At 45.9% G+C, this 25,079-nt stretch overlaps 1 protein-coding gene across 2 annotated transcripts in view; it reads right to left on the bottom strand.

Moving 5' to 3' along the window:
* Positions 1-25,079, bottom strand: part of LOC149353755 (lysosomal alpha-mannosidase-like) — a 45,976-nt gene that overhangs the window by 759 nt on the left and 20,138 nt on the right. The window contains exons 8-24 of one of the 2 annotated variants that reach the window (XM_089582811.1): positions 24,399-24,515; positions 22,597-22,797; positions 21,261-21,327; positions 19,325-19,364; positions 17,461-17,530; positions 17,234-17,356; positions 14,146-14,262; positions 11,522-11,678; positions 10,679-10,746; positions 9,827-10,042; positions 8,725-8,855; positions 7,227-7,328; positions 5,912-5,999; positions 4,804-4,890; positions 3,771-4,001; positions 2,967-3,119; positions 1,820-1,946 (exon numbers count right to left, since the gene is read on the bottom strand). In XM_089582811.1, coding sequence (XP_089438937.1) covers positions 1,820-1,946; positions 2,967-3,119; positions 3,771-4,001; positions 4,804-4,890; positions 5,912-5,999; positions 7,227-7,328; positions 8,725-8,855; positions 9,827-10,042; positions 10,679-10,746; positions 11,522-11,678; positions 14,146-14,262; positions 17,234-17,356; positions 17,461-17,530; positions 19,325-19,364; positions 21,261-21,327; positions 22,597-22,797; positions 24,399-24,515 — 2,095 coding nt within the window. The remainder of the gene's footprint in view (positions 1-1,819; positions 1,947-2,966; positions 3,120-3,770; positions 4,002-4,803; positions 4,891-5,911; positions 6,000-7,226; positions 7,329-8,724; positions 8,856-9,826; positions 10,043-10,678; positions 10,747-11,521; positions 11,679-14,145; positions 14,263-17,233; positions 17,357-17,460; positions 17,531-19,324; positions 19,365-21,260; positions 21,328-22,596; positions 22,798-24,398; positions 24,516-25,079) is intronic. The other variant, XM_089582812.1, reaches the window with a different exon arrangement.

Genomic DNA, 25,079 nt, shown 5'->3' with positions numbered 1-25,079 from the left:
CGAAGGTTGTAGTAAACAGCTCTGTACCTGTTTAGTACAGTGATTGTTTTTAGTCAGTTCACTTCTTATTATCATCAGCTCCGACTAGCCGATCCGAGCGGCAACGGAGGCGCGGCGGAGCTTGAGTCAGTGAAAAAAGACGGAAAGGGGTATAATTGGAATACAATCTTTGTATTACCCCATTCCAGGCTTCACTAATGAAGTCGCGCACCTAGGGGCGACGACATTACACGAGAAGCTCAAATGTACGCAGCCTCGCAATATAAAAACAAATATAGACAACAATCGCAGCTAAATCCACCGAATGGGCCTTTGATACACCCACGCGTTTGGCTGGCTGTATTTAAGACGGCCCAAACATCATTAGGAAAAAGCTCAAACGATAGTTTCAAGTCCTGCTTTTCAGACTATCAGAGGGACCTAAAACTAATTGAAACGTATATTAAGATGTAGGGTTATAAACATACTGCCTTACATTAACTGAACCAAAGCATGCATAGAATCGTCCCGTGTCGAGGTTTATACTCCACATGAGGCGGAGTCAGATGTCCTTAGATTTGCGTGTCTCTTGATAGCCCAGAGTCTGAGAAAGCCCCGCGTTCGTACTTTTGTTTCGCAAGAGAATCGCGTTTCTAAGTCTTGGTGGTTTAATCAGGCACTCTAATTTTAACCCGGCATAGAAAAGCCCACGAGATGAGTTCCGCGGTGAAACTTTACTACCGTAGATTTACCCGCCAACTGGCCACATGTCGGTTTATATATAGCCTATAGCTGTTATTACATCCGTCACGTCCCGTTTTTCTTTTAACCGGCGTTCATTAAGTTTTTTTTTAGCACTTTCGTTGTCTTCGATCAGCCCTTTCAAGTGAAGAAAGTTAATGTTGAGAATCGACGCGTATAATGGGGTGCAAAACCGGCAGTGCTCAATAAATGGCGGCGCGCTTCAGTTCGCTTGTACGCATGCATGCAGAAAAGGCGTAAAATCGCGTACGCATTTTGGCATAGCGCAGCGGTTAGTGTAATACAACTGCTTTGAAGTTATGTGCCAAGATTAAAATCGCATTGTTGAACGAAGAGTACGTTTTTTTTTTTTTTGGCTGTGACCGCATTCGTTTCAGTTTTGTCACTTTTGCCGCGGCGTACCGTCGTAGAGTTTGATGAAACTCGACAATCATTTTTTTTTTCAGAATCAGTATATATTAAAATGGTGGTTGCATTGATCGAAAATATTATCCTGAAAATATTTTTTTGCCGTTTATAAAGCAACCATAGCGAGAAAGATAACGGAAGTCAATTTTTCCCTTGCACGAAAAGAATTTCAGTCTTCAAACACCCCTAGTCGGTCAGTCTAAAGAACTGGCACCGCATTAAAGCGCCTGGGACTTGCGCGGAAATTACCGGCATAACCCGAGAGGCCTTGGAAATAGCACTGAACTCGATTTTCCACAGTTTTTTTTGCGTTTTCTTTTGACTGCGAGGAGCCTGCAAAGCTCGGTGACTCAGAAGCTTCACTGCTGAAACTGCCGTGCATTTACTCAAATGAGGCAAAGTTATGGAGAGGGAAGTTCGCGTCCGTAAATCAGGAAATTTCCCACTTTGTTCGAACGCACATACGGATGATGACTGGCCCGAGTACGTAGCTTCCCCAAGCCGTATACAATTCGAATGCGTGCAACGTTCTTACAACCTCCTAGTATATTACTTCGTGTTATCTGGTTTGGCTTATGAGAGTTTTCTCGTCGTGTTCCTTCAATGTCAAAAGTATCGAAGACAGATATCATCGAGTGGTTTGATCTCTGGAAACCAACTCTCCAGTTACCTGTAGAGTTGAAGTCGATGCTGTTGGTCTGCTCGGCATGGAAGTAGAGACGCCAAGTCTCCTCTTTCTTCTTCGTGACGGCCAGGTTCATTTCTGTTATGCTTTCTATATTCCGCACAAAAGCAGCCTGAAATGGGGAGCAAAAATAGAAGCATTACCATATAGGGCTTCGGTTCTGGTAGGATACTCTTGATGCCATAGGCAGCGTAAGAGGGTTCTTGCACGGCTTCTGTCCCCACCGTTAGACCACGTTTCACGTGGCACTTGCAGTATTACACGACGTTCTATGTCCGCCACTATGAACGAGGATGGCGCTAATGAACACTCCAAGGTTAGGTTGCACACAACATAAATACCCCCGAAAGCAGAAGAATGGACAGCCGACGCATAGCTCAGTTGGTAGAGCACCATACGCGACATACAGAGGTCGTGGGTTTGGATCCCACTGAAAGCGTGTAGTTTTTTTTTCTCCTACCGACTAATCTATTACCTTTGGGTAAAAAAATGATTACACCACGACTTTCCCACTGATCAAAGCCCCGAACTAAAAGAAAAACATTTCCCTACGCTTCCCTCGGTTTCGGTGACTGTTGGCTTCCCTCAAACTTCTAATATTTACAAATTTTTTGTCCAACTTCCTTTTAAACAAGCAGAAAAGCACTTTGCCCGCTTCATGTTTGTCACTTTAGGTGTTCTGCCCGACATCAAAGCTTCGGAAGAAAATAACGAATAGCTGATCAGTAAACGCAGCTGTTTGGTCTCAGAACATCGGGTGGCACGTTACGAATACTCAGTATCAGTCTGTAAAGACATTTGTGCGCCCGTTTGAAATACTCTTATAGTTCCCACTGACACACGGCATCGAGCACAGCACAGCACATCACGCACAAGTGGTGGAATTTTACCACCGGGCCATCGGTGTCGTTTATAGGCTTTCAAGTTCGTGAGATATAGCCAATAATTAGCGTTACCATTTCACTAAGAAGTGTCAACTAATCTATCATTCGATTTCAAAGTTTTTGTTCAGATAACGCATCGTGAGGACTTCACGAACCTTTTCCACGTTCCCACTCGCATTACATCGCTGTCAGTAGAAGCTCGAGGCCACAAACCATTACGCCACTGAGCGGACATTGAAGCCTCTCACCTGCAGGCTAAAGTTAGCCGGCTTGGAGAGCTGTCCCGCCTGATCTTTCTTTTCGTAGAAGTGTTCTACCCGCAGCAGCACCTTGTTGTCGCCCCAGTGCTCCAGGGTCAACAGGTGGACGTTGGGCGGTAGTGGAGCAGCGAGGGCAGAACACTGCGAGTGAGTAGCGCCGCATAGGGACAAACTGGCGATACTGTTTCTCTGCACTTCAAGTGGGCGTGCAACACAGCGTTTCACGAACAGTTTTCTGGTGCAAGGTTGCACCTTTAAGAGCAGGTCCTCCCGAAATTACAAGGCGGGATTTATCTCCTACCAATGTGAGTCAGCTCTCAAAGCATATGCGAACAGTTTGGTCGTATCAATAAGAACTATGACTCGATGAATAGACTCTTTCCACGTAAAGTTTACTCTGCAGTGTCCCTCCCCCTCCCCCCCCCCCCCCCCCGCCTTATCCTCCTTTTACTTCCTTACCTGCGCCTGAGTGCAAAGACGGGCTGTAAACACAGTATGTTAGGCGCTACCATTACGAACTATCGGGAACTATCGGACTACCACTCTAGTGACTGCATGACTCAAGTATGAAACCTCCTCTTGGTGTCAACTTTAGCAAAAACTGTTAGCTATCGAAACGCGCCGCTATACAGCGAAAAGTTTAACAAGCCAAGGAGAAGGATCCGGAGCTCAAAACAGGTACATACTTCTCACACCCCGCCCCTGGTTTGTCTTATTTATTTCCAGCACTACACTCTTAATTTAACCCAGGGCATGTAAAAGAAATGTCCCTTGTTCAGCGCTGTCACTTACGGTGGTGGTGCACTGTTCGGCGTAGGTGGCGGCGTCGACGGGTGCAAAGAAGAGCGCGGGCGCCGCGTACGCGGTCTGCGCCAGCGGCCGGTGGAGCAGCGCCGCATCGGCCACTGGGCTCACGGTGACCCGGTGGGTGCCGCGCACCACCAGTCCGTGACCTCCGAAGTACGACTCGTTCAGCGCCTCGCCCACGCCGAACGCGTCGTCGTACAGCAGGCGCCGGTGAACCTGCAAAAAGGCATGAGCGCCACGCGCCACGGTATTAACGTTGACGCATAATCGCTCCTCCACACATTCTTTATCGCGGTCTCATAGAGATAAGCGTCATTAGTCTCGTCATTGTAATAAAACGTGAATACGATTCACAGACACAGGAATAGACATTTCGTATGGTACAGAGATGAACTAGCCTGGAAAAGAAAAAGCCAATCTCTCCGGTAATACAGTTGTCAAGTGGCGCCTAACTTTTTTTATAGCACTTATTTGTTCGATGCATACACAGCAAATGAGTTCGCAGCCGCAATTCATTTTAAATCGTCAGCAAGCACGTCAGTTTTACGCCCTGCTGCCATCAATTAATCATCGCAAATCACGGCGCGCGTGCGGGACGAACAAAAAGTAGAGAGCGTCTTTCTTCCTATGCGCGCAGTTTGTTCGTTCACAAATGGTGCGCCAACCAGCCCCCACTATCTGGAACTCTTCTAGAAGCGTAATGTGCGTAAGAAAGGAATCTCCAAAAAATAAATTCCAGTTAGTATTTTTTACGTCTGTTCAAGGTTAGGGCGGTGTCTTCGTCAAAATTATTGTAGTTGATAGGCTAATATCACCGGAAAATGAGCTTCATAAATGAGAGTGAATTTGGCTCAGTTGCTTTATCGAACAAAAATAAAAAAAAGAATCAAGAGTACATTAAGGTGGTGACAAGAAAAACAGGTTTAGGTATATAGGGACGATAGAAGCTATAAGTACGCGCAAGCTCATTCGAATCACATCCGCTGCGGAAGATTACAAGATATAAAACTTTACGTGCCATAAGCTCCACAGAGCCGTCTTGCAGGCTGCTGCCGCCCTGGGATCGGTCGGTGAGCACTGTCAGCTGGACGTCCCTTGTGGAATCCTGGGAAAGAGACCGGACGAAGAAGCGACAGACACAGTCGTGTAAGTGGCGTCATGGCTCTTGCATCAATAAGAGAATATTGGCAGCAATTCGTAGTTTCAAAGCACGCGTCTTCGACGAGGTCGCCTCGTGATGTCGTCCAACCAGTGTCTTTCGACGTCAGCGCAAAGAAAGATACCGCTTTCAACCGACAGCGTCCGCATTCAGGCAGATATATTCCAATCTGCAATCAGCTTGTGATTGATCACGCGTTAGTTAATTTACCGGTGACTACCGTGATGGGGAAGCGCTCGGGCGACGGTCAGTCAAGGAGATGTCATTTTGGAGCGGCTGAAGGAATTAGGTATAAGCGTTATTGGTTCGCATGCATAATTAATAACAACTAGCTCGAGGGTCTCGATAATCTCATCATCAGCTGGCTCAGTTCGTCTCGTAAGGTGACAACGATCACGCCACTGAGCTAAGCTGTCAATCGGGAAATCTGGTTGCCTCTTTATCACTAAAACATCTAGCCACTTCTTTCATGGAACACATCTAATCTTTCACCCTCAGTTAGCCTGCTCGAAGATGCGTCTGCGATTGAGTTCAACGCTGCTTAAGAACGCGGAAGTCTTGCTCGTCGAATGCCGGCTCATATCGCGTAGACAGCTGCGCTTACGGAAGCCACCGTTGGCGGCACTTGAGTCCCAAGAAAGAACACGAAAGCCAATGAAAGGCGTGTTTTTCTCCTCGTATTGCTACCTTAAGCGCGATCGATCTTGCAAGGTCGTCACGACGGATCCCGTTCTCGACATGTACCGCAAACAGTGCCGAGCACGTTGACCTTTGCGGAGCGCAGCGACCCTCAAGCGTGTGAGGACATCCATGAAAATGGCTTCCCCGTAACTGCCCTCAAAGCAAGCAAAAAATGCTGTCATTCGAGAACGAAAAGGCAAGAGCCCTTCCGCTTATTGTTATGTCACAAGAGAGACGAAATCCATTCCTTCTGTCGCATTTCCGCCCGCTATAGGCTTGTTCTCACCCTGAGAAAGATCCTGCTGTTGACAGGATAGTAGTTTCCAGACACTGGCTCCTTGATGTCGACCTGCCAAGTCGGCCTGAAATTGCGGCTGAAAGTGAAGAAAGCGCTTGCGTCATCCACGGGGGTTCGGTTACGATGAGCTCCGATAAATGAAAACCCGAAATTCCTCAGATAGCTGCATGACAGCGTTGCGCATAAGTAATATTCAAAAAGCCGCTGCTCATACGCTGTTTAATCAAGTACAACTTTGAAGTGACGTCGCTTACGTACTGCCCTCTGGGGCATTATCGTTACTGGTAAAACCGGAACGAAAATCTAGATAAAGTATGACAGTCATGGATCAATAATCTTTCTCAGGATATATGATAAGCAAAAAAAAAAAGAGTCCCCTAACTGAAACACGCATTCTTCCCACCTGTAACGTCCGTGTGGCTTTGGTGTTAATGCGCCCCTGTAAATATCCAAGTAGCAGCAAACCAATTAACCACGCTAACGGTCGACTCCCAGTGCCATGGTTGAACAGAAAACTGAAGAATGATCGTTTCATCGTTTCGGATCAGCGCACAGATTGTTTTCATTAATCTCCTGGCCGATCCCTTTAACCTTTGTGACAGCTTACTGCTGCCCATCATACTTCAGGGCAGATTTTTTTTTTGCCTCACGTTCTTCTCAAGACAGCAGTGTCATCTCTGACGCTATGACAAGCTCATGACTTTAGTACTAACCAGTCTGCCTTTACCGACAGCCATTTGGTATCTACCTGCGGCAATTTACCTGCTGGAGAAATGATTGTTAACGGTCTGAAATCAGCCCAAGCTTTGTGCAATATGACTTCAAGCCGCACCACACTGCACTATGTTATGCGTCATCAGCATGGGAACACGGTTGCACTCGTCTTCGCGGAATTCGCTTATTTTAACATTTTGGTAGCAACAGTGTGCCCCCTTTCGCTTCCATGTTGAAGTATTGACAGCTGTTTTCGATGCAGCAGTCGCCTGAAGCTTCGTCTTCGCTTTTGATGCATATATTAATTATGCCCATTATTTACACTAAAAATTCACCACCTGCGGCCCTATTCATCCCTCAAGAATTAAAACATTATATTTTTACTTCTTGCCAAAGTTTCTTCCTCGTACATTTTCCGCAATCTGATGAACTTTCATTTACACAGAAAAAGTCTGCGAGCCGCCGTCGCTTCGATCAAAAATAAACCATTCAATATCTCCGTCACCGGGCCACTTTGAGGAAGCCCTATAGCCCATGGGCTCCGAGGCCCTCTGACTGAGAGTTGAGCTACCGTGGCCTGCGAGCTTACCTTCGCTGAAGAATTTCTCGGCCGTTTGAGTCTGTGTAAAATACTCCGTTGGTCTGAAGGTTCGAGTCGAACCTCGTGATGATTTCCTTGCCAATTTTATCTCTGTAAGGACAAAAAAAAACATGTGAAGCCTCACGCTAAGAAAGGGTGAGAGAGCAACATAACTGAGAAACTGTTGTGCATTCCCTACAGTGCGAAAGCAAAACAGGACCTCAGTACGAATACGCTGTACTAGATTATAAGATGGCGCATGACTTGCTTATAGACAACGTAAAGTGATAGTACGAGAGTCGACACAAAGCCTGGATCGGTAAAATGAAACTTTTTTTTTTTTCTATGCCATTCTTATGATCCCCTCACCGAGTAGACCACCCCACCGATAGCAAGGGAGGGCCAGAGCTTGAGCTAATGACGAAGAGTGAAAAGGATTAGAACCAGAATAGGATCGTTGTATTATCTCGGCCCAGAACGTCGAAAAATTCCGGTGGTCACAGCAATGAGCTATGGAATCGTAAAGTGCTATCTTGCAGTAAGAAAGTTGGGGTGCAGTCGGAAATAACGATGTCTAGAGAAAACAAGCAACGCTGCAAATAATCGAAATCCGCTGGCAAGTAGTAATATTTCGGGGCTGTAGTTTGCAACGGCTGTTTTCCAGGTGTACTCTTTTGATCCTCTACCGGCCGTATAGCATCCGTCTGTGACACCAGAACCAAAGGCTAGCAAGAAAGGTCTGTCAGCTGGTTCAAAACTGGAGAGACCAACGGCAAAGAACCAACAGAAAAATTAGAAAAATAATCCTTATAAAACATGGTCCTTGTATCTGAGTGTTTCATTTAAAGAAATGCGAAGTATTTTGCTTTTATGATATCGTATAAACAGGCAAATTATGGCGAAGGAACACAAAACGCGTGACAGCATTGAGTGCCCAGGAGGATTTTATTGTCCCGACCAACATCATCAAGCGCCCTAAAACACAGTGCGTCCCCATTTCCGGACACATCATGTTCTTTGTAGGATTTTAGCGTTCTGTCAATTACACCTTTTTCTTGGAACCGTAGCCCTATCTTCGATAAACGTATCGTTTTCAAGTTTTATTTCTTCCATTGCACGGTACGTAAATGCGATGCAGTTTGCTCATGAGACTCATTAAATGCGCCCCTGAAACAGGCAATTTCCGCACGGCAACGGTGTAGGTTTTATGACAGGTCTACTTCAAAATTTATTCGAAACCGAATCTTCTCGCCCTTGGTCATTAGCTGTGCAGCCATACCACCACCGGGCTCCATCAGTCGACGAACGTGGGGGGTGATAAAAAAAAATGATATCAGAAGAAAGGCATTGTGCACTTAATCAGGACCAGTTGCCATACATGGCGCTGATGGTGTGAATTCTTCTCTGCCTCTTTCCTGTCTCTGTTGCAATAAGAAATCTCATTGTCATGCAGGACCAACTAGCCCGCACAGGTACATTTATGAAGTAGTTCTTGCCGGTTACTTACTCAATGGGAATGGAACCAACCACCCAGTCAAACTCAACGAAGTCCTCGTCTTCGTAGACGCGTATCACTTGTGTAAGCCAGTCCGCGAACTTCTGGTGGACTTCTTGAACAATGGAGCCGTTTTTCTGAAATTAAAAGGCGGTGGGAAAATTTTTTCTAGAAATACCAGTCGCGGCAAGTAATGCACATAACCTCAAGCCGGCTACCTGCCTTTGGAGGAAAGCCGATGCGTTTAAAGCGAAAATTTTTTGATGGAATGAATGAGTTCTTCGCATATAGTTAACTAATCCTGCAGGAAGCTGGGCTGCAGAAGTCGTGTCGCACATCTTATGCAGGTGTTTTTCTGTACGTGGCAGCAATTTTGTTTTCCCACTGGATATATATAGATCAAACAGTAAAGGTTCATGGCATATGCAGTAATAGATAGTTCTCCAGAAATCAAAATGGGCAGTATGTGAAAAGTAGCAAAACAATCTGTACATCTCCAGAAGGATGAAAACTGCGAGCAAGTGACTTTCGGTTGATAGAAGTACAGAGGCGTTGATCAGTGCGACGAAAAGACACATTCCAAATCGCTTTCCCTGGAGCGTGGTAGCAGCTGCCGACGTCGCCTATCGTTAAACACAAGAGCGTCGATGAATACTCGAGCAGCCGAGTGACGCAATCACTCGTTTCGTCAGCCTACCACGCTGAATCCCGAGAGGACCGGTTAGAATCACGCTGCCACTCTTGGCTGCTTTCTCTTCTGTTTCCTCTTCTTTCTGTTTTACTTTTCTTTGCAAATTTGAACCATTGAAATCGTACGAACTTCAGCGTTGGGCCGTAAGCAACGCTTCTGCTTTGCGGGTCTCAGGAAAACTGGTGGTAGCATCGGCTTTACTTTCCACACGCACGATCAGTCAGCTAGTATGGTTTGGTCCTTTTTGTACACTGTAAACGCTCTACGTCCAACTGGATGCACTAAAATTCTTTCCCGAGCAGTTCGCATATTTGATGCAATGTTCTCGGTCTACTGGGCGAACCACTTCGGAGCCACTATTTGCCGCGCTTCTACACCGAAAAAAAAATGGAAACAGTTATAAAAACAAAAAAAAAAACTCACCACAATGTGGACCAATTCCGCTTTCTCTGCCACCGGAAGTGGTTCCTGCTCCTCAGGTCGGAAGATGTATGCGCCAGACGCTCGGAAACGAAACTGGCTGTTGTTTCCAGAGTGACCTTCGTACCAGTAGAAAGTCTGGTTCACGGAAACAGTCGTTTCCTTCCAAGAGATGGCGCTGAGCAGGCCAGTGGTGCAGTCGATGGTAGCGCTTGTTACCTACAAGTCAGCATGTGCAGCGCGTCCAATCACACTTTTTCACTGTAAAGGCTCCTCGCAGAAGTTGAGTATATCTTACAAGAAATTGAAAAAAGAAAAATGTTCTGCAGTGTTCGGAATAGAGCAGACTATCGGAGACGAACGCTCTAGGCTCTCTGAACGCTGCCTTTCGTTCGATAATCGACGTTGCTGTATTCGTTTAACGTAAAATATAGCTTTACATGCTTCGAAACAGCACACTCGCGAAACGCACAGAAGAGGCACTCATGCGGTGAAAACACTCAATCAATTACACGCGAGGTGGGACGGGAGACGATACAGAATACTGGCTCTTAACTTCCGTTCCATTTAAAGGTGAATTTTTACTGCTGTCTTCTCGAGTGTAGTGTACATAACTTAAGGCACCAGATTGTTACCATCGTGTGAAGAACAAACCAATCTGGGAGTCTGAGGATTAAGATTCTGTACATGAAGGCACGAACGAAGCACGCAAAACATGCACAACAGGACACCGAAGAAAGACAGCGCCATGTCTTGTAGTCTGAAATAAAACCACCTACAGCGTCCCCTACTCAAACCATGGGACTGCTTCAAATATAAAATGAATGACTGAACTACCACTGAGAGTGGTCTCACCTTGCCTTGAAGGACCATCTGTTTCACGCCGGCATCGTCGCATGTTTCAGCGCTGGGCATCGAAGGGACTTGCGGGAGAAACACAAAAAGTCGCTACATATTAATGCAGTTTTGGATGCTTCGAAGGTGAACCCATATAAATGTCTTAACTGCTTCTAGCTTGACTTAACCCTCACTGCACTGCTATTGTATATTAAAAAATTCTATAGCGAGATCAATTCTAAACATTGGTATCCGTTTTCCGAATGCAGGAAGTACCACTTTAGTGTGCCTGTCATTTCGTTAATTAACCGCAGATGGGCATGCATCTTGTGGGAGTCCAAGCGAGTTTAGATCTTTTTATGTTTATTCTTCAAGCAGAGCAATGCTCTGCAGCTAGCTTCTACAGTTTTAGGCATGGTCCCATACGCGCACAAATGTTCAAGTTATAAGTACAGCTCTCCAATATCACGGCAATATCAATATCACGGAAATACCAATATCACGGCAGCGTCGCGACCAGACGGTCGTTCAGCGTCCCATACAGGACTGCAGAGGTGAAACGGGCGATAGTACACGCATGCGCACAGAGAGCTTGCAAGTTGCAACGTCGTTTGCTCGGCTGTTCTGTTGACGTGACGCAGCCCCTGATGCTCGTCTGCTCACGCTGCGAGCAGACGAGCAGGATGGACCTGACGCTGAACGACCGTCTGGTCGCGACGCTGCAGTGATATCGCTAAAAAATTGCTAAAAAAAATCGACAGCTGTACAACAAAAGTGGCCCTACTGCCGTAAGATCACGACAAAAGGACACTAAAGCGACGAAGAAAAGAATGAAGACATTTTTTTCTTCTCAAAGCTTACTTTCATTGTGGCCCTGAGGCCGCAGTCCGAAGCTGACGGCTTCTACGTAGTACGTCGTGAAGCCCAGAGCTGGAAGGCTCGCCAGAAAGACGATCTCCTGGTCGGCCTTGCTCACCCTTTCGGGGATGACTATCACTCCGGTCGGTATTTTTGTGATCTATGGAGCACAACGCATGATTAATTAAAAAAAACCATGCGTCTGACGATAAAGTTAGTGAAACCTAATAAAATTCATCTTCGATTATGTTTCCCTCTTTCTCCATTTAGTGCACTAAAGAGGAATCTGAACTCGTCTTTTTACCGCGGGAACTCGATCTACACGTTCCGAGCATTCTTAAAAACTTGGAATTATTGTCCTGTGCGGCTGATTTCCATAATTTAAATCGGATTAAACGTCTCGGCTTCCGCTTTTATTTTTTGTCAATTCACCGCTTACGGTACAAGTTGATCAACCAACCTTTCAGTCAGTCCCGTGGCGGCTTGCCGCTCTGCCATCGGAGGAGTGATACGTAGCGATCGGCGAAAGCAAGGAGTTAACGCGTATTTTTAATTCCGTGGACCTAATTTGCGGCTATGTAGCGTCTGGCTGGATCTATTTATTCACGGAAACCTAAAAAAAATAAAAGCGAAAGCGAAGCCTTCGCTCGACTGCCTGAAAGGCACTCCGCGCGTTAGTTGACTCCTCCTACCGTCTGCGGCGAGTTAAAAAAAAAAAAGGTGGGAGCCAAGACGTTTAATCCAATTTAAATTAGGGAAATCAGCCGCACAGGGAAATAATTCGAAGTTTCTAAGAATGCTCGGAACATGTAGATCGATTTTCCGCGGCAAAAAGACGAGTTCAGATTCCTCTTTAGGGCACCTTTAAGCATTGCTTTTCAGAGTTGAGGGTCGGTGGCGTAAAGTTTTGTGTAATTATGACGCAGCAATTCCGGTGTGCTGAACTGTACTGAATTTAAACTGGCATACGTTATGGCGAACAGATTCCATCTGCGCAGCACTAAAGCATTATGGCTTGGATTATACTATATATTTACGCGCCGAAGCAACCCTGTGCGCCGTGACTATGAGATACTTCATAAAACTGGACTGAGGCATAAAATTGGATGAAGTTTGTAGTATATGAGGCAGAAATAATGTCGCTTCCGCATGACAATTTTCAGAGATGTGGAGAGCTCCCTGCTTGGAGTAAAAAAAAATAAAAATGTCAATGCCCGTATTTGACTTTATTTATGCTTCCAGGCTGACACTGACATTTTGGGAAAGCTGCCAAGATTCGTACGAAGTAGATAATGTTCATTTCGCTAAACGCTGGCCACTTAACGCACACTCTCTGCCTGAAGTTTCACCGCAGATATGGTCTAGTATTTTGAGCATTCGCCTCGCATGTGGGAGGTGCGGTGTTCGATCCCCAGTGCCGCCCGGTACCCACCGGATACAATGGGTACGAGCTTTCCCCTGGCCTGGTGCTCGGCTTCTGCGGGCTGAATTGCTTGGGAAATGCGTCTGACTCCCCCTTTTGTAACGGAAAATACCTTTTGACATGGTGCTGTTTGGCCGAAAGCTGCCTTAACGTCATAAAAATCCACCATCATCAACCGTCTGCAGTTTTTTTTTTGTTTTTAATGTGTAATAGTAAAGCGCCGTAGACCGCCACACAATAATATCGACAATGAGTCCCTGAAATTCACCTTTTATTCAGGCCACAAGGCTTTCAATAGAACGACGCGTAGCCTAATGACACGAAGACAGCATTGTTTCTGTGCGGACTAACCTATTTGCAGGCTCCTGGAAGCGCGCGTCGCCAAAGCGCGTTCAGCTGAGGACAACTGAACCATCTACAGCTCGATGCGCAGGGGTAGGCACAGAAAGAACGCGCTCATATTAGTCAACCGAAATTGTAGGCATAATATTTGCGGTCTCTTTCCTTCACTTGAACCTCCTGAAAGGCGCATATACAATACACCCCAAGCTAAATTCCTGAAGCGAAATTCCCCAGACAGGCTTCCCTAGAGAGCGGGCACGCCACTCTAGGGAGGGCCCAGCCAGGGAAGCTGCAGGAGAGGAGAACAGCGCACGCACGCGTGCCCCTGACCTTGAAGCCGTCCAGCACACTAACTAGCACACCTGAGCTCACAGCTCATTTACGTTAGCAGAACGTCACACGAGTTCTATTGTAGTTGAAAACAATAGCATGCATGTGCACGCGAAGAAAGAGCGCCTTGGTGACGCATTTTCTTTGTGCGCGATAAACAGGAGGAAGGCCATGCTAATGGTTGGAACACGTAAACACCGCGTTAGCAAGATAGGCAAGAGTGTCCCCCAAACCGAAGCGTGTCGGAGGTTAGACGTGCAAGGACTACCTTTTCCACTATATCACGAGGACAGGGAGCGCGCTTCACGAGAAATCATTTGCGCCGCTTGCAAAACGCGGGCCGTGAGAAAACGAGAGTACAAAGAGCCACTACGATGCCAAAGCAGAGATACGCATGCATCCACTCTCAGCTGACAGTACGTGCCGAGAAATTCACGGTCGAGTGCCGAGAACAAGCACAGCGGCGCGTTGCATTCAAAAGCACGAAATGATCTGCATAGCGTGGTGCACGTTTGCGGCGTGGTCGACTTACCTGCGCCTGAACCTCGGAGCCGCTGGCGTCGAGAACATACCAATTCTCGCCTGAGACCGGTATCCTGATGTAGGTCTCGACGGGCCTCGCTTGCGGGTTGTACACCAACACGGGAGTCTGGTGATGGAGGAAGGAAAGCAACAGACCTCGAAACAGCACCGGAGAAGCTGAACTCTTACACAGGACTTGGAACGTTGGCGCAGTGAAGGCAATGAGGAGCATAAGAAACAAGAAGATGTGCTTTCTTTTTTTAATCTGTAGGAAAACCTGTGTGTGCCTGGGATGCTCTTCCGGTTGTGTAGTTTTACTGCACAAACGTGTTTTCTGCTTAAAAGTGACTACGGCATTTCCGGAATGCCAAAAAATCTGACACTGTCTCACACGACTGGAGCACACTTATTTCTTCCACTGTTTGGCATACGGAAGCATTAAACGAGCGTAAATGCAGTCGGTTTCGTTTGCAAAGACACCAGATTTCAGTATTTAATAATCTACTGACAGGAAGAAATTATAATTAAACGCGTCATTTAGGCGTAGAAGAGCGCTGTGCGTCATAAGCAGAGCAACCTCGTTTTCTGATGAGGCAAAGAAAATTTTTCTTCGAACGCATCGAACGCTTAAATATGAAGACGTCCTACCTTTCGATATCAGGTCAAGTGATCGAAAGATGAGATATCGAAATATTATTGGTGTTCAAGTTTTAAAATCTTAATAAAAAATGTGGACAAAAGTAAGAAACGACTTTGCAGTAACGGCTCAGGACGCACAGATAGCATTTGCGCTTTAGCGTAGGTCTATATCAATGCGTAGCAATTGCAAAGCTGTCTCTCGATAATTTAAGCAAACAAGGAAGGGGAATGAGGGGCTCGTTGTAAATATGACAGAAGCCAACAGCCACAGAAACCAAGGGGCACAGGGGATTTTTTTTAAATTAATTTATTTATTTTGTGGTGTTGATCAATTTAGAATATGTCATCGCTTAAAGCTAATTGATTAGAAAAGCAGAAGAAAAAACAACCACATGCCGCCGGTGGGATCCGAACCCACGACCTCCGAATTACGCGTCCGGTGCTCTACATCTGAGCTACGGCGACGGCTGTCAAACCTTCTGCTTTCGGGGGTATTCGATGACGTTCTACGTCACACCTGCGGTAACTCAGGACGTTCTACGTCCGCCGCTTATGAACGTGGGTGGCGCTGATGAACACTCTCAATGTTAGGTTACTTGTAAAACATAAATACCCCCGAAAGCAGGAGGTTTCACAGCCGTCGCCGTAGCTCAGAGGTAGAGCACCGGACGCGTAATTCGGAGGTCGTGGGTTCGGATCCCACCGGCGGCATGTGGTTGTTTTTTTTCTGCTTTTCTAATCAATTAGCTTTAAGCGATGACATATTCTAAATTGATCAACACCACAAAATAAATAAATTAATTAAAAAAAAATCCCCTGTGCCCCTTGGTTTCTGTGACTGTTGGCTTCTGTCATATTTACAACGAGCCCCTCATTCCCCTTCCTTGTTTGCTTAATTGCTTAGCGAGGGCCTCGATTCTGGCAGCCTTGATGCCATAGGAAGCATGAGAGGGTTCTCACACAGCTTCCACCCTCTCCGTTCGATGACGTTCTACGTCACACCTGCGGTAACTCAGGACGTTCTACGTCCGCCGCTTATGAACGTGGGTGGCGCTGATGAACTCTCTCAAGGTTAGGTTACTTGTAAAACATAAATACCCCCGAAAGCAGAAGGTTTGACAGCCGTCGCCGTAGCTCAGAGGTAGAGCACCGGACGCGTAATTCGGAGGTCGTGGGTTCGGATCCCACCGGCGGCATGGGGTTGTTTTTTCTTCTGCTTTTCTAGTCAATTAGCTTTAAGCGATGACATATTCTAAATTGATCAACACCACAAAATAAATAAATTAATTAAAAAAAATCCCCTGTGCCCCTTGGTTTCTGTGGCTGTTGGCTTCTCTCGATAATTTATGTGAGCTTAAAAAATAAAATGTTTATGTAAAGTCTATTATAGCCCCATTCCATTCATATTAGCTGATAATTTTGAATTCATTTCAAAACTTTTCATCCTGAGTCTATCCCATTCCGAAATGGTCAAAAATACCTCCATGGATGTAAAATTATAGCGCTTCTGATTAAAAATGTACTGGTGAGTTTGCCAGTGACACACCACTCCAGCATCGCTAACACTACACTGAACAAAACTTAAAAGCAGTGATGGCAATAGTAAAAACTTCGCGAATACGCAAAAAAAAAAGGGTGTGTGATAGTAACATGAATGTAGCTGTCTAATTGCATCGCCTAGATGGCAGTTCTCCTAGATGGTAGTAAAACTAGCAAAAAAAATGTTTGGGAATATATGCTTCACGCAGGCACAGACTACAAAGTGACATTTTTTAAGACTGCTTCAACTCACGTCTTGTTCTGGTAGGCACACAGCAAGGCTGTGCTATGAGACACGTAATTTGATCTTAAGAGAACACAAAAACACAAGCAAGCAAAACACTCTACAGAGTTTACAATTTGACTAACGAAGAAAGGAAATTGCTTAAAATTTCATACAAGAAGCAAAAAGTCAACAGAACTATCTTTTCGGTTAGGCAGAATACTGCTGCAGTGAACTCCGCAGATACCAGAGCCATGCAGCTAAATGTCATACTGCTGCTTGACACCAGTTCTACCACACGGTGTTGTTCTAACACTACAAACTGGGCTAGTCAAACCATTGCTGCCGATGTTTTATAAGCTGCAGTGGTCTTTCTTTCTTTTTTTCTGCCGAACCCACACTTCATTCCATTAAAAAAAAAAACAGAAAACAAAGCGAGCTAGTTGAGCAGAACCACGTCGATTAAATACAATGTTGAGCGCATACTGTCAACGCCGCAGTTATTTCAACCACGAGAATTTAACACCCATATCAAAAAATCCCTGTCGATTATTTTTTCGCTAAGTACGTATTTCAGCGACAGAGCCAGTGTTGCTATAGGGTTCTGCAATATAGCTCGTTAATTCCGTTTCTTCCCTTTTATCGGCCTTTTTGTGTGTGAAATCTTGAGGAGATTGGCCTCTTTCCCAAAACTGACCTGTGTGGATGCTTCCGTGATTTCGCAGGCGCTGACGTTCAGAGTATGGCAGCGCACGAGCAGCGGGACTTGAGCCTTCGCATGCTTGGGCAGGAGCTTTTCGAAGGCGTAGTTCGTGTATTTCTGAAAAAGGTGCGTTGCACGGGTGGGCAGGAAAGCGGAATCACTTCTTTAGGAACGCACAAGGGAACGGCGATAGCATACGGTGAAAACAGCCTAGGACTTACATCGGCGGCGCTTTGTCCGATTGATATGTGCTTCACATAATCATTGGCGACAGCTTGCTTAGCGGTTCCCCTAAGTAAAAAAAGGATAACAACACAATGAAGCTGTAAGCTTTTCCAGCTGACTGACGATCCGGCGGTACCATCAAGGAACCAAAGAATGGGAAAAACAGCAGCCCGCAGGTCGCTACTTGGTTTTGCACAGCAAGAGTGTAACATGCATTCTAACTCCGAGTTGGTCAGAAATGTACCGTCTTTGTCAAAAGTAACCAGGCTGCATGGTTTGCTTCAAGCACGTGTAGTGGAGCCCTTGTGGCTTTCCTAAAGATCGAAAGGGCTTGGAAGGTAAGAAGACCCCCAGTCTTTACTTTTAACGACCATTTCAGCTTCAGGGAAGCTGTAAGGGCTCCACTGTACGTTCTAGAAGCAAACCATGCAGCCTGGTTACTTTTGACAAAGGCTGTACGTTCAGTTGGCTCAAATATGAAAACGGAGCATATTATTCACGTTCAATCGATGATTACTCTATATTTTGCTCTAAACAGTGTTGCTCTGGGTGCATAATTTATGCCATGATAGATTTTCAACTTCAATATGGAAGTAACAACAGAATTCGTTGTTGTGGACAAACTGACTATTCCCTTCAATACTGGAGCTACCTGCACGTATACAGCCACCCCTTAACCAAGGCTTCACCGTACAGTGCGCGAGCGGTGCGGTGAATAAGAATAAAACTTCGCTCCCAAGAACCCTCCGCGTTTCTGAGAGAGCATGCTTGCGCAAGAAATACAGCTATGAGTACGTATTAAAAAAACAAACACATAAAGGAGACCACTGCATTTCGAGCCCGTCAACTGCTGTCATAGTTCCCTTTTTCTTTGATAGATTCTCACCACACTCAAGCCGGGTGCTCTCTCTATGCTGTTGGAAATGGGATTAAAACCAAATACGATCACAGCGGCTAGTCAAAGTTAGAGTAAAACACCTTATTGCGTTACTTTATGCAGAGAGATAAACATGTGTAATGAATGAATTTAGAGCGCGGGCATAGTCCATGGCAGCCAAACCTCAGCCACTCCAATACCGTAATCAATAGAGAAATTACGCGGTTATCTAGGTGTCAGCGCATTCCTTCTTAGCCCCAGTCGGTAGCCTTTGCACATAAATTCACTTTCGCATGAGACCCACTCTGGCTGTGAAATGCACAAGTCCTTTTGGGTTTTCGCAAGTCATAAAATTTCAGACTGCCAACCACTTGAAAGTCCAGGGTCATGAAGATTGACTCTTATTAGCGGCGTGAAAAATTAACGCATAGCGTGCGCAATCCACCGCACCATCGCACCACTTTCTTATCGTCTATAAGTTGTCGCTTTTAACTCGACAGCGTTAAGGGTCCCATTCACAAAAAAACCAGCTTAGTGTCGAAAATCTCCGGATTGCTTGAAAAGGTTGCTATGTCACACATGGAGCAGCGGAATTGCAAAGTCATTAAAACATTAGAAAACTGCAGATCAAAAGGTCAGCCGGACTCAAACGCTATTTGGGCATGTAAGTATACATAAAGCAAATAAACTGCGCTGAAAAGACTATTGGAGTAATTAGTCAGGAATCGAACCCCTGACCTTCTGTAGAGAGCTAAACATACTACCCTTAGGCCACGTAGGCACGTTCGTAAGGCTTGGTTACAGCAGGGGTTTATTGGTATGACGTGTGGTCTTTCACATAATAACTGCGACTGTGAAAGAGGAAACAGTGTCCGTGCCTGCGTGGTCAAGAGGAAGCGCTGACGGGACCCATAACGCTCTCGCGTTATACTATTAAAGGCGGAGATTAAGTGTCTCCTTATTTTTTTTAAGCCTATACGTACGTGATCGCGTCGTGGTGTTGTCCGACCGCCAATGCTTCACCTGTAACAAAGAGAAAAGTACTTGGTTTAATCGAAACCTGCGCAAAAGTTTCCAAAACGTAGGTGTCATGTAGGTGATGTGAAGTTACGGAATGAAACGAAAACAAAAAAAAACTTTCAGACCCTTTGTCCACCACGGGTAGAAACAACAAACAAAACTGGTTCCTACTGTTACATGGAAACCATGTCGACCTCATGAACTGCGTTAGTACACACTTTCCATCCATTTTCCTCCCTTTACGAAGCCTCTCGAGGCGATTTAACATGGAAAGTATAAGAGGCTATATATTCTACAGTATAAACACTCATTTCTTTTCCACAGTCATAAATAGATGCTTTCATCCTCAGCATGAGCATGTGTAAGTCATGAATTTAATTAATGTGTATCACTGACTTTCCACTTTATCCGAGGGTACAAGGGAGTAACTGGACTTCTGTACAAAACAGCCTCAAGAAAAGGTCATCCTGAGAGCAGCTGTACAAATAGTAAGACTAACTTTAACTTGAACGCTAATAAAGCCCCAATCTCGGTTGTTCAAGGTTCGGACAACTCAAAGAAGAACCTGTCGCCCGTAGGAAATCAGTCAACGCCATGTCGTCGGCACTTAGCGGGTCTCCTAGGCATGCACTCATAAAATAGGTTTCAGCGGTATAGTGCGTTCCTGCCATCTGTTCTCCGTGTAGCAATAGTTACGAGCGCGATGCAAACTTTCGCCCCCACCCCCCTATTCTTTCTGAGCGCATGAACCACCCTACGAGATCAAGACATAACCTCAGTCGAAAAAGCGTCATTGAGCCCCAGGGCAAGCGGGCTTGCAAGTATACTGCACCGCATAGACTACACGCTCTTGTTATGATTCTTCGCTTATGGACAATTATGAACCGAAATAATGTGGAAATAGCTTATCGTGAATTCTTTTTCAGCTTCAATTTAGTAATGTCATGCACTGCATTACGACACTGACTTAACGATTAATAATTAATGGGCTTTTACAACTCTTCACTGCACTGTGGGTTGTGAGGAACGCCGTAATGAAGAGTTCCACGGATTGGATTCAACCACCGGTGTTTTTTTTTTTACCATCCCATAAACCTGAGTAATCTATTGTCTTTCGCCTCTATTCAAACGCGGTCCTGCCGCCGCGGTGGCTCAGTGGTTATGGTGCTCGGCTGCTGACCCGAAAGACGCAGGTTCGATCCCGGCCGCGGCGGTTGAATTTCTTTGGAGGAGAAATTCTTGAGGCTCGTGTACTGTGCGATGTCAGTGCACGTTAAAGAACCCCAGGTGGTCGAAATTTCCGGAGCCCTCCACTACGGCGTCCCTCATAGCCTGAGTTGCTTTGGGACGTTAAACTCCAATAAACCAAACCAATAAACCAATCAAACGCGGTCCTAGCGGCCGGTACTAGAACACACAAGAACTGAAAGATTTGCGGCTAAAATAAATTGTACTGAAGCACAGCTAAGCGTAGGTACAAAACAGTAAAGTCTATCTCACTGTAGGAGTAGAACTTAAAAAATGTGGCAGTGGCTACTTCATGCTGATCATCTATCTATGTGCTGATGGCCGTCGTCTCCTTTCACATTTAGAATCGCGACTGCACTTCTTTCTCATTATTATCAGCAGTACAAGCTCCTCGGAGCGCACACCGGCGCCGACAGGCTTTAGGCTTGAACAATACAGCGCCTTTCTTACAATAGAGAGGTCCGCTACCCAATTCCTGGATCGACCCGAAGTGCCCCGTTTTTCCCGTTCTGTTCAGTGACGAACGGTGGCAGATCACGCTCGGGTGAAATGTGCGAGCATTCACGAGACTATGAGAGCCTGGCTGATGGACGGACGGCCTCTGCCTGTCAGCACTTAACGCTTACTGAAGCCTAGAAGGAAAAAACTTACGTAACACGTTGAGAGAGGCCTCCGTAACATCCTTGGGGCCAGCCAGAACGCCCAGCTGCTTGGCAACCTGAAACGTGCTTGTTGGTGAGGCATCACTTCAGCATGAGAACACACTGGCTTCACTATACTCCGTTTCATACATAGCAGGCAACGCTGCCAAAGCTAGCGCGCCTGTTGGCGCAGGCTATCCGCAGGCTATGTAGTTCTCCATACAACCAAAGCGAACACAAACATATTTCGTAGCGACAAATCTCAAGTGCCGTGACTGGCACCTCCTGGACTTCATTTTACCTCTTGCCACATGTTCGTCCTGCGACTCATCGAGATTTCGAGAAGCAAAAAGTACACGTGGCGGTATGATACGCGGTTGGTAGGGCGAATCGCTTCTACTAAATCCGCGCCCAAAAAGTAGCTCACTCTCCGTGAAAATTATGGCCAGAGAGCCCGAACACTGAGCGCCTCCCAGCTTCGACCGTGATTTTCAATGCTACCACATCTTTTTATACCGTTCTTTGTATTCGCCCAAACAATGATCGAAGTTTCGAGAAGAACGAATGAAACGTAGCGGAGTAATATGGTTTCGCGGACGCACTATTTCTGCAACCTCCGCAGCGTTGCCTGCTATGTATGAAACGGAGTATAGTCTCGAGAAACCAGCTGGAATAACATGAGCAGCGTGCACTGGAGTGCGCAGTCTTTGCAAAATGTCTAGGCATAAGGCGCGACTACATGCAAAAAAAAGAAAACGATCACGCTCAACAACCCTCTCGTGAGCTGTCTCGATACTCGCACGATCCATGGTGTTTTTCTGTTTTTTTTCCTGTTTTCCCTGTTTTTTCTCTTCTATTTATCTACCTGTTTAGCCTCCTGTTTAGCACCTGTATAACCTGATTAACATCAGAAACCGTGCCAGAGGCCTTGTACTACAAGCACATATTATGCCTTTTCAATTACGTCTGCCCCTGTTCTGAAGGAATTTTAAACTGCATCAAGCTTTAGACTTCCCCGATGTAGTAAGGAAGCTATATGTAATTTCTTATTCTCCACAATGGCCACGTATTGACGACAACGAAAAAGCGCGAAGCCTGTCTCCTGATAAACATTCATGTTTACGCAGTATCGCATGCTTCTGCGATCTGAACTTCACGCGTCCAAGCATACACCAGCAAAGCGCAGCATATCAGGCAATGCCTGAGGCTCACATTCCACTCAGCCTTTAACGCAGGAAAATGAAGTTTTGTTTTTATGGCAGCGTTTGGGGCTAATTATTTAGCCCTCTAATGGCCGCAAGCAAAAAATCTATCAGGCCGCATTCGATTCGCCGAACAGCACGCACCTGGAGCTGGTTGTTGGTGTACCGGTCAAGGAACTTGAACGCCGGCCTGCTGGTGAAGTAGCCCGTCCAATACGAGTGCGGGTCGCTAGCGTACGGGAAGAAGTCGTCCGTCTTCGTAGGCCACGAGGTCTCGGTATCCTGCAGCGCCTTCAGGTAGCATGACGGCGTCGAGTACAGTAGGTGCACTTTCGTCTTGTCCGACTGGAACGATAGGAACGATGGGAGGTGTAAACAGATGGCTCAGAAAAACTCCTCAGCGATCGCTGCGCGGCAGTCAAGATCTCTTAGGATCCACGTGTTCTCTGGAGTAAAGGCTCTAACGGCACGTTTTGTGTAGTTGAGATAACTTGTGATAAGTTCGGCAGTTGTCATAACTGGCTACAGGAACAAAAAGATGAACGGAATACGAAATCAGAGTGAACATGGTAAAAACATCAACCAAATAGGAACGTCGCCAAGATGTCACGCTCGATGGGGGCCATAGACCTCCCAGCTTTGAAATGCATCAAAATATAAACAGCGCAAAAACCCTACTTATCTTAAGGGTCTTTTAGCTCATTTCACTGACCTATATCGCCTTTTTTAAGCGCCATTCTACCGAGGCTAACATAATAGGTTGTTTACGAAGTACACTCCGTTCTCAGGGCAACAAATTCCACAGACGCGAAGCTTTTAGCGTTCTCGTTGATGTCTTAAGTTGGCTACATGGCAGGAAACCAGACTGAAAACCAAGCAGTGGTCGCAAACCAAAGAAAAAAAAACGCCAATGCTTGTTTACGTTGTAGTGCCCTGCGTTCGCCTGCCATCAGTGCACCGCTTGCTGTCGGCTGCGCGGCGGTCTTTATCACCGCTCGTAAGCGGAGCCTAAAGTCACCGGAGCCGCGAAGGTGGCGAAAAAAAGAAAACAAGCGTCTGTTTATTACCAAACTACCGTATATGAAAGTAAAAAATGGTCATCTGGTAGGCGCCCTGAAGAACCACCTCCTTGCTGGTCACAAAAATTCACACTTAATTCAATTATGTATTGGCAATGCGATAGCATTAGCAGCTGCTGATGCCTTTTCCGGAAGTGACGTCACTTTCGGTCTGGTGATTTCACTTCTTTCCAGCCAATGGGAATGCTCCGGTATGGTGACGTCACTTGTCTTCAGCCAATGGGCGAATTTTATGACCGATGACGCATTTCGGCCCCTATAAGGTTTCTAATGCTATCGCAATAAAGACACTTGGAGACCATAGGAAGCCTAACGAGCAATGTCACCCCAAAAGAAATGCTCCTAAACGCGTGTCAGGAACGCAACAAACAAATGTACAGTATTTACCCTTTGCAATTTTCGTCACCACGAATCTCTAGCATGTCCCCTCGACTTGTGGCTTCGGGAGAATGGCCCGTGACGGCGCCGCTGGCCATTAAAACCTGGCTTTCCCTCTACCGCAATCTTGGGTGGTGGTGTAGATTAGTGTCAGCGCTGACTTACCCCTGTCCCTGATGCATCCCGCACTATTACGTATAATGACGCAATAAATTACTCATAAGGATGACAGGAGAACTTATCGTTTACGAGCGCTACGTGCTGCGTAGGAACGTGCAACTGCGGCTGCGACATTCAGGGCGGTGCGGCCCCCTGCCTCTGATAACTCGCCGAGCCCAAGAGGATTTCAGGTCTGTCTTAAATATCCATAGCGAATCTACAGCTCGGGTTACAGGAGATGAGATTGTGTGAATCTACTTTTTGTTTTCTTTACTGCAGCATGATAATTTCGAATTCAGGCACCTTTTTTCGTAACGTGAGATATCTTACCACAAGATTAGCATGATGAATCAGCTTGTCCAAGTTGGAGAACCAGTGGCCGGCACTTTGGTAGTTGAAGTCATTGCCCATTGTGACCGGAATGTTGTTCGTCTTGTAGAACTGTGCCTGTCATATGCAGGCGCAAAAAAAGAACGACAAAGAAATTTGGTTACGTGAAGCAGTCACTGTCCGGTGCAGTAGCAGGTGACAGAACGTGTGCGACATTCATGCCCCTTCCTGGGAACGTCTTCACTTCCCGAACTCTATACAGGACGCCTCTCTTGCTATATCTATATATATATATATATATATATATATATATATATATATATATATATATATATATATATATATATATATATATATATATAGAGCGAGAGAGAGAGAGAGAGAATGAAATCTAAAGCCACTCCCTTCTCATTTTTCACTCCACAAGATCGCCCGATAAACCAAGCTTCTCTTTAGATGTTCTTGAGGAAAGGCCCTGCCACCCAACAATCTAGACTAAATTACGTCGAGTTCGTTTCAAGATATCCGTAAACAGGCACCTATTTGTCTAAGGGAACGGGGGAACGGCAACTGCCAACCACTCCGCTGATCGAAACTACACAGACCAGAACACCATGTAAGCATAATGGATACAACAATAAGTATCTACTCGTCAGAGAAAAAGCATTGACACAGTTGTTG

This window comes from Amblyomma mixtum, chromosome 3 (assembly GCF_055824585.1).
Source record: "Amblyomma mixtum isolate Tamu chromosome 3, ASM5582458v1, whole genome shotgun sequence".
In the NCBI taxonomy this organism is placed as follows: Eukaryota; Metazoa; Arthropoda; class Arachnida; order Ixodida; family Ixodidae; genus Amblyomma; species Amblyomma mixtum.
Note: the sequence above shows the minus strand (reverse complement) of the source record. Positions and strands in the feature narration are given on the sequence as shown.